The 9,946-nt window shown below is 42.2% G+C and overlaps 1 protein-coding gene across 2 annotated transcripts; it reads right to left on the minus strand.

Annotated features, from left to right (window-relative positions):
* Positions 1 to 1,443: 1,443 nt before the first annotated feature.
* Positions 1,444 to 7,777, minus strand: Il1b (interleukin 1 beta). Of its 2 annotated transcripts, XM_004844530.4 has the most exons (7): positions 7,644 to 7,777; positions 7,173 to 7,234; positions 6,597 to 6,645; positions 4,820 to 5,021; positions 4,132 to 4,293; positions 2,949 to 3,079; positions 1,444 to 2,205 (listed from the first exon to the last, which is right to left on the minus strand). In XM_004844530.4, the coding sequence occupies exons 2-7, from the start codon at positions 7,217 to 7,219 to the stop codon at positions 1,993 to 1,995; spliced, it is 804 nt and encodes a 267-aa protein (XP_004844587.1). In that variant the 5' UTR covers positions 7,220 to 7,234; positions 7,644 to 7,777; the 3' UTR covers positions 1,444 to 1,992. The 2 variants fall into 2 exon arrangements, with proteins under 2 accessions (XP_004844587.1, XP_087060361.1); XM_087204235.1 differs by lacking the exon at positions 7,644 to 7,777 and having other exon boundaries at positions 7,173 to 7,516.
* Between the last annotated feature and the right edge of the window lie 2,169 nt (positions 7,778 to 9,946).

Below are 9,946 nucleotides of genomic sequence, written 5' to 3' on the forward strand. Positions count from 1 at the left end.
ACAGGGTGTGTTAAGTTTTTTGATTTTTGTTGATCAGATAAGAGAACATAGTTATCTCAAAGTGCTTTCTCTTTGACCTTCTTGTTATGAGTAATATTAAGCATTGTTTACCCAGTCCAGGATCCAACAGCAGTTCTTTTTCTGTCAACCGTAGGTTAGTATCCTTTGCCTACTGTTTTGTTGGATTTTTGCTCCTATTTTTCTAATGTTTTGAGGAGGTTCTTGATATGCTCAGCAAATTACCCCTTTACCTGGGATAGGAGTTGCAAATGTTTCCCCTGGTTTGTTTTGTGTTTTCATGTTGCCTCTGTGACTTCTGCAATCCTGAATTTACTTTTTGCATTGTTCATTCTCGTGCCTCCATGCGTGTGTTTACAACTGGTCCCTTTATCTGGGGTGCCCTTTCTCTATTTTTCTATTTGGGGAGATTCCACTTGTCCCTGTCGGCCTGACTCATGGTGCTCTACTTTTTGAAAATTAAGAAAAATTTTTTCAGATCATTTTCCCTATTAATACATGTTTATAGTACATAATGTTTACATTCTTTGTGAGGGGTTGGTACTGGTACATATACATCTTAATTCCTTTTCTCATTCCCTTTTCCTCCCCTTCCTCTCCTTCCATCTCTTGATTTCTTTCCTTCTCTTTTGAGAAAGATCTATTTCCCTTCTTCCTATTATCTATCATTTATTTTGCTCTTTATTTATACTTTGAATTTCTCATATAAGAGAAGTCATGTGATATTTAAGTTTATGTGTCTGATTTATTGTACTTAACATTATAGTCTCAAGGTGCATCTATTTTCCTACAAATGATGTAAGTTTATTCTTCTTTAAAGCAGACTAGTATTCCATTGTGTGTATGCTGCTCTCCTTGACCCTTTCTCCCTCCTACCTGAGCTTGTGACTCCTTTCTGGCAACTCCTTTCATACTTTATCTGGCCTCTGCTTGACATATAACCTTCTTTTTGTTTGTGGACATCTCCCCTAACTGGGAACTCTTTACATTTCTTACCTTTGTGCTCTTAGCCCCTAGTACATAGTATTTTCTTAATGGATGTCTGTGGAATAAATGGACAGAAAAATCACTGCATGTTACCAGTGACCCTTACTCCCTATACCGCTTCAGCTGATCTAGTTTTTCAGATGAATCTTGTGCACTTTTGCTGAAAAATGGAAATGAAGAGAATGGGTGAAGGGACTGCTTTTGCAGCCAGGCATATATCTAGGTTCTGTGCAGCATTCAGCAGTGAGGAGGGGCTGCTACCCCTTCAACAAGAACTCCAATGGTTGGGCTGGGAATTTAGCTCAGTGGTGCTGTGCCTATCTGGCAAGCACAAGGTCCTGAGTTTGATTCCTGATACCAGAAAAAAACTCTCATGATCTCCTTTATCTTTACTTTTCTGTGTCAAATCCAAGAAAAGTCAATAACAGGGGCAAAACATTCTTTGTTTTAAGTGAATTTTATTTCAGAACTATTCAGAACAGTGTGATCATACTTCTTTGACTCCTCAATATTCCCACCTACATAATCTGAACTTATCTATTTTCAGTCTTAATGAAAACTTGATGTAGACCATGTACCAGTCCAAATTACATTCATTCCATAAATATTAAAGACTAGGGTCTTTCACAGGGACTGCTGTCCTTGTCCTCCTTGAATTAAATAGATCAATCAATCAATAAATAAATAAATAGGAAAGTGGTTGCTCATCAGGAGCTGGGAGTGAAAGACAGAGGGAGACTTTGAACAGGATGTGCTAGAGTTTCCATTAGGCTGGTTTGAAGGAAGCAGGACAGGTGAGGGGGAGAGGAGAGAGCACTTGCCCCAGCTGGTGGCAAAAGGACTCCTTAGCATGCACTTAGGGAAGACAGCTGGGTGTCAGTGGGTAACAGTCAAATCCAGCCTTCAGTTGTGCTCAAACCCTCTTATTCCAGCCCTGAGGGTCAAGGCTACATTCACCAGATGTGGACCCACTAGGTGTGGTACTCCTTAGGAAGACATGAATTCCATGCTGAAGTCAGTTATGTCCTGGCCACCATGGTTATTTCCCAGGAAGACAGGCATGTGTTCTGCTTGAGAGGTGCTGATGTACCAGTTGGGGTACTGAGCAGACTCAAATTCCACCGTGCTTTTGCCATCTATCTTGTTGAAGACGAATCGCTTTTCCATCTTCTTCTTTGGGTACTGTTTGGGGTCTACACTCTGCAGCAAAAGAGAAATAAGAATTTTCATGAGGGAAGGGATAAAGATTACAGTAGAGATAATGTTGGGGCTGGCTAGAGAGGAAACTGATGGGGAGGTTGTGGTACTAGGGACTGACCTCCCGAGTTGTCTTTGGGACCCCACATAGTCACTGAAGAGCCCTTTGTCTTTTCTGAATCTAAGGACCAATACTGGGGAACAGCATGTAGGTGCAAATTAAAAGAAGAAAAGTAAAAATTAGGCTGAAGCTTCTAGGAGTACCTAGTTTCCAGGTACTTTTGCTATAGTTTTTCTATGGTCCTGGCTAGAATGTCATCAGTATGACAATAAAGTTTTTGCTAGGAAAGCTGCAGGTGGTGGTGATGCAATTTTGGAAGTGGAGTGGAGATTAATGACAGGTTCCTTTAACTGATTAATTTCTTAAATTGTCATCAGTCAAACAAGGGAACTCCAAAAGGTTTATTCTTGTAGCCTTAACATTGCATGATCTATTGGAGTGGGAACAATGGCAAAACATGATAACAGTGGCAAAATGGTTTAGTTTTCTGCAGTAGGAGTGAAATTTGTGTGCACTTAAAATTTATGTTAAATCCATTTTACATTTATGCAAAATTGCAAAGCAGACGTGCTCTCAGATTGTCCAGGGGTGCAGGTGGGGCACAGGTGATTGTTGGGGAAGTAAATGATGGTGGAGGGTGCTTCAGAGGAGGCCGAGAAGGGTTTCCTTCTTGGTATTTGCTTACCTCAAGCTGTAGGACAGGTTTATCATCTTTCATCACACAGGACAGGTACAGATTCTTTCCCTTGAGGCCCAAAGCAACAGGGATTTTGTCATCTCTTCTTTCTCCTTGTACAAAGCTCATGGAGAACACCACTGCAGAAAGGAGAGGGATCTTGTGGTCAAGGACACAGCATTGCCAGGTGAGCCCAACCGCTGGACTCTACATACAGAACTCAGACAATTTTAGCATCCCCTATGAGAAACCACAGTGAGGCCCATTTGGCCCCACAGATAGGATCAATGGCTTCTCATGGATAATAGCTGAGTTAGTGGGTTGATCGATGCAGGGGGCCAGGAAAGAGTTAAAAGCTGTATTTCCAAAGGAAATCAGGCACCAGAGGTGTTTCAGGAACACAGCAGCAAGTGGGAAAGAACTGGGAGAGGAGTGGTGTGGCTGGAGAATGTGGTTCCAAAAAAGAGACACTTAATTTGATCTTTCATGGTCATAGCAGTCTCAGTTGGAGGCCTGGGGCCGCTCTCATTACTCAGTTTTAAAGAAATAGTATTATCCTTGCCTGGCTAGAAGTAGAAAGCTTTGATCCAAAGGATGTTGCCTGCCAAGGTTAGCAGCTTTAGGGGAGAACATGCTGCTGCTGTCCTCAGCTCCCTTACTCATCCACAGTGGCACAATGCCAGGGCGATCCCTACAGCTAATGGTAGCCTCATCACATTTGAAACATGTGCCAGTTACAGCAGAGAGATATATTTCCTGATGGTTAATAAACTTCCCTGCAAGGAACCATGGTGGTATTGGGCAGGAAGCGTGTTAGGGTTGGGAGTGGGGTTGGACCCATTATCTTTTCACTGTTTTCATTTTCAGCCTCAACAACAGGAAAAAGGAACCCACAGGCAGTTAGGGCCTGTCCATCAAATGACCCCATACTATCCCTATGTGACTTGGAGGACCGTGGTCCTGGGAGTGCTGGAACAGCCTAATTCTCCCAGTCACACCTTCTGCTAACAAATGAACATGCCAAAACATTCAAAGTAATAGAATGGACCAAAAATGATATGTTCATGTGCTCTTATTTATGTTTATTTTCATTTGTATTAATAATTTGCTTTAGTGGTTTCTTTGCTCAAAACATACAGAATTAGCAAGCCATCTGGAGGCCAGGAAGGGAAACCAAAATGTGCCCAGTTACCTTGCCGGTTCAGATTCTCTCCGTTGAGATGAAGGGCTTTCAGTTCACATGGGTCAGACAACACCAAGTGTTTATGTTGTGTATCCTGGAGTCTGCAGTTCCGTGTTAGGACGGGTGCATCACACTCATACTTGTCATCCCACGTGTCACAGATGATGGGTTCTGGAATTTGGAACACACATGTTATGAGGGCAGAAAATTAGAAGAGCAAGCCTAGTGATATAAAGCAAGAGAGTTGGGTTTCTTGGAGGACATCGGAATATGTATAGTCAAAGTTGGATTTGAACACTAGTGGGGAGGAATTTGGGAGCTGAGTGGGCAAGAACACTGGATCTGGCACTGTGAAACCTGGGTGCAAGCTTCACCACTATTATCACTCACCATGGACTTGTAATCCAGGTACTTATTGTATAACACTAGACCAACATGGAGGTGGTGAGATTAAATAAAAGCATTCTGAAAATAAGTGAATTGCACATGTAAGTAGTTACCTTTAAGAAAACTTTTAGTTAAAGAGATGGTTAATTTGTTATTTATTTATTTATTTATTTTTTGGCTTCTTTGTTTTCTTACCACTAGGCTTTCTACCTTTAAAGGGCTTCAAAAGGAGGGTAGCTGGCCATTGAGTGACAGACTGAGAAGCACCTGAGTGAAGATCTACCATCTACTCTCAGGTCTCATTCAATACCTTCTTCAAAGATGAAGGGAAAGAAGGTTCTCAGGTCATTATCCTGGAAGGTCCATGGGCAAGGAACTAGTTCCTTCCTCAGCTTCTCCACAGCCACAATGAGTGACACCACCTGCTGGAAACTCTTCTTGAAGTGCTGGTGGGAGATTTGTAGCTCGATGCCCTCATCCAGAGAGCAGAGGTCCAGGTCTTGGAAGCAATGCTGTGGAGAAACCAAGGCAGTGGTTAGGCCAGCAAGCTGCTTCATGGACATCACAGAACAGGAGGGGCTCTTAGCCATAATGGGGCTTTTAATGTTGATAATCCCTGCATCCCTGAAGCCCAGAGATGTTAAGTGGCTTACCCAAGGGCACCTGGCAACCAGAATGTGGGCTTCTTGAATCTGATATGCTATTTTAGAACATATTCCATTTCCCCATTATCTTTCTTACATCACCATATACTTACACCTTCTTTTTTTTTTTTTTTTTTGGGTACCGGGTATTGAATTCAAGACATTGCACTTGCAAGGCAGGTGGTGGAACCACTGAGCTAAATCCCCGGCCCTATACCTTCTTAACTCTATATCATTTTTTTTATCTCTATAACTTTAACATTATGCATTTAATTTTTTATGACAATAATGATCATGACATTTTCTATTCATCTATGCTTGCTGAATAAGTTCTCAATTGTTCTACACATGTCCTTTCCTTATGGACATTCTGCAAATACTGTATGCAAATACTATATGGTTACTACTTGTGAAATATAGTCACTTTCTTGTGAGAAACTCTATATGCAGGTCTAAGTAAAGTTGCCTTGGGCAATGATAATGGCTCCAAAGCTCAAAGGATGGTGACAGAGACCTAGCAGCATAGAGAAAAGTTGAGCAGGAGAGAAGTCCTCATTCAGAGCAGAGGGTCCTGATGAGAGCTAGGCCCTGGAAGAGATAGTGGTAATTAACCAATTAACTGGTCTTAAAAATAAATATGTTTTCAACAAGACAGAGGACTGTCATGAAGATAAGGGAGTCTGTAATGAATAAAAAAAAGAGAAAAGTAGCTGCCTATTAATCCATATAACTAATCCAACTGGGTGGGTGGATGGCCCCACCACCTAGGAAAGTTACCAGGCATCCTAAAAAAAAAGGACAGCTGGAATGTCACCATGGATCTCTGTAGGGTTGAGTCTGAAAAATGCCCATGTTTTAGGATAGACTTAGATACCACTGAAATATTTCAGAACTGAAGGTTGCAGTATGCTAAGATCTCAGAGATTATTTAGTTCATGCTCTGTATATTTCAAATCAGGCCAAATGACTTGTTAAACATCAAACAGCAAGTGAACATTTTTGTTTCAGCTCCCAATTCATCTTTTGGCTTATATCATCTATGTCTTGTCGTAAGTACATCCCAGGGAACAAAAAACTGTTCTACCCTAAAGGGGGTAGACATATATCAGTTCTCAAGGTCACCCTTTCTGGGTTGCAGAGTTTGGGCTAGATGATTGGAGTAGGCTGAACCCATCTTCTATGAGGAGGATCAAATTTGTGTTGAAGACTTGGCTGTCTTCCTAGTAAAAGGCAGCATGACCAAGCCTTAGCCAGGGATTATGGTGCAATGGGAAGTGCATGGTGGCCAGCAGCATGGGGTGCAGCCTACATCTGTCTCACCTGAAGAGGAGAAAGTCATTCCACACAGACTAGTCCTGGGAATGACACAGACTAGACCCCTTTCTTTGAGCTTTCCTGTGTCAGACACCCTCTATGGGTAGGGAGTAAAGTCCAGAGTCTCACCTTCATCTGTTTGGGGCCATCGACCTCAAAGAACATTTCATTCTCATCACTGTAATAAAAACAGACACATGGCTCAATGATATCTCCTAAACAAGTTTGTCTTTCCTTCTATACACATGGATCTTCACCATTTGTAAAACTGTAAACATCATTCTATCAAGTTCCATGGTGATATACAAAAGAATAGTCTAGAGGACAGATTCTGAGCTAGACAAGTAGCATTCCAGGTGCTCTGTGTTGGACCCTGAGACCTAAACCCTAGGCCTGTAGACTGCTAAAATCTGAGCTCTTTTTTTCACTCAAGTCAAACTTTGCAAAGGAGTCCTATGGATCATCTACTTGGTGTCTTCTACTCCCTTGTCATTTATAGGAAGCCCCCACAGCAACATCTGGATGGGTTTGAGGTCCCAAAGTTAGACTTAGAGTAGGGAGTGAGTCATTAAATAAGGTTAACTTGAACACTGCTTGCCACTGAAAGAGGCAGTTTGGGACAAATCTGACCTCTAAGTACAGATAATCCTCCATTCTTGAAAGGGGAGCCCTGTGCACATTACTAGTTTCAGTCTCGCCACTGACCTGTGGTAAGCTGTCACTTCATTGCTGAATTCAGGAACTGCTGCCATAGCTGCCTCAGAGACCTGTGTAAAAGAGAAGAAAGTGAGTGACTGCTTGAAGCATCGCTGTCCCTGAGGGCTGCCTTCATTTGTGAGTTTCCCTTGGCATCTGATACATGAAATGATCTGAGAAAATGAGTGAATGCCTGAAAGAGCCATCCTTTGGGTCTAACGGAAAGCATTTGCAGAACCAAATCCAAACATATATTGCTAGGAGATCCAGAGCCAAGACTTGGACATTTATTTCTCAGACGTCAGCTGCTAGATAAGCAATATTAATACCCAGAATATGTTATAAGTCATAGCATTGCAATATATCTGGCATTTTTGCAAAAAGCCCAGTTCTCAAGCAGAGAGAGAAGGCATGAGGTAGGGGTGGAGATGGGGAAGAGATCTTCAGAACCTAGTTGTAAGTAAGAGTTAAAAGTCATACTTGAGCAATGAAGATCCACTGGAGAGAAGTTCAGATCAGTCTTCTATGCCTTGCACCCCGAAGGAATGTGTGTTCTGCCAGTTTCTCCCTTACTCTTGTATGTCCCTTAAAAGCAGAAGTGAAGAGCTGAGAAATTTCCCCGTTGGTTAACTGATGTCACAACCAAGTAAAAGGCATGGAATGGAGGAAGGGGATTGGTGGGAAATTCTGGGGGAAGGGGCTAATTCGCTGCAACAACTCCCTAGTCCCTGGAAGAGCAAGGGGTAGCAAACTGTGAAACATTTTGCAAATGTGTCATTATGCAAATAGTCATTGTTTTTCTTATGCCCACTGGGCAGATGATGTCAATGTTAAAATACTGGATTTTCCTGGGTTGGAAAAATGTTAATTTAGGATCTGTGCAACAAGTGGGGGACACACAGATATACGTGCACAGACACATTTTCTTGTACTTAAATTTAGAACCTTTCCACTTGAAGGCGGATAAATGGGTATAAGGAAGTGACAACTGCCCTCCTTGTCTGAATTGAGAATGCTATTCTGTGAAGATTAGAGCTCTGTCAATTGCAGGAGCCTCTGGAGAGACACTTGGCCTCCTTCGGATGGAGCAGGATACACACTGCATGCAGGATGCAGGCTCCTGGCATGGCTGGGAGAATCCTACACACAAACTCATGCAACCTTGTGAGGCTATGTGCCAGTACTTCAGCCAGTCTAATTTTAGCACATCAGTGCTGGATGACCAGTGCCATAGCTTGAATGAAGTCTTATTGTGAAAAGGTGGTAAATAAGACAAGTGTTCATGATTTCATTTGCTTTTTAAAATGTAGTAGACATGCTCTCTGCTTGAAAAAATTTTTTTAATAAAAAAAAATTTTAATGAATTCTTGGTTCTATAAGAAGATCAAGCAGGGAAATGCTGCCTGTTTTTAATGTGAAGCATTACCAGACTCTGTTTAACCCAGAGACCAGCAGAGTGCCTGACCCATGGTACTGCCCCATGGTAGCTCTTCATTAGTAGAATAAATGAGTGACCAGGTCATAACTGGTGTGGGGATAAGAGCACATCCTGGTTTATTGCACTCATTACAGCATTGAATTGAAACCTGGCTCACTTTTTTTATTCCCTTGGAAGGCTGTGAACTCTTTTACCATTAAGTTTAGCATAATGTGAATATAGGCAGGAAGGCTTTGCTACCTGAATGAGGGGGCAGGGATTGGACAGTGTTTTCATTCAAATAGGCAGGTGCCTACAATGTGCCAGGTACTGTGTTTGTCCTGCATTATCCAAGAGAGATAGCCCTTGAGTTTGACAGAGGAGAATATTTGAGGTATGAATAAAATAGGCTCTACTTTGGGACAGGGATATCTTCATGGACCTCCTCATCAAGCAGCTGTCTGATTCTCAGCTTGGCTCTTAGTACCTTGACATCGGGAAGGCAGACATAAGAATCCCATCTTTGGTAAGCTATATGTTCTGTTGGAAATCTAAAAGGTATTCATTGCATCTGTTTCTTGGGAGTTTGGTAAACAATAATAAATTCTGAACAATAAGCCCTTATAAAATTAAGTGTCTGGTCCTACAGACACTGCAGAGGCCCTGTCTGAGTTGCCTCATGAACTCTTCTGTTTTCTCTCCACAGCATTCACTCGAAAATTCATCACTTGTTTCCATTCTCTATGCAGGGACTGATACCTTCCTCAAATCCTATGAGTAGTGCCCAGCAGACCTCATGGTCTGATGGCCCTGTGGGCTGTCATGACAGAATACAAAGATGTCTGTTAATTACAAGGTGAGCAAAGGCAGATAAAAGGCAGTGACAGGAAGGGAGGATGTATGCAAGGGACTTGGGCATCAGCTCTTATTTAATCAATTCTGGAACTTGGAATACAGGTCAGGAGCCTTGCGTACTTACACTTTGACATCTTCTAGCTGTAGAATTCCAGGACCTCAGAATAGGGCAGCTGAAAGGAACCCTAGTGAGCCTGGTAGGACCTAGTGGGATGAAGACAAATTGCTGTTTGCATGTGAATAGGAGATGAAGATACAGGGCCAGGAGATATGAAACAACTTATCCAATATTACAGTATAGATGGAGGGATGAATGGATTCTTTCTGCCTGGGGGAAATTTTGGAATGCCCTTTGACGTAACAGTCTCTGCAGTTCTGCCATGTCTCATCTTGACCCTGTGGCCATCTACCACCCTGTTCATTTCAGGAAGTAAAACCTCTTGTTGTACCAAACAGGCAGATTGCACAATGCATGTATCAAGCCCTGTCTCTCCAAGAAGACAGCTCAAGC

Source organism: Heterocephalus glaber, unplaced genomic scaffold, assembly GCF_053883595.1.
Source record: "Heterocephalus glaber isolate CG9 unplaced genomic scaffold, H.glaber_assembly_v1.0 deba00000470, whole genome shotgun sequence".
NCBI lineage: Eukaryota > Metazoa > Chordata > Mammalia > Rodentia > Bathyergidae > Heterocephalus > Heterocephalus glaber.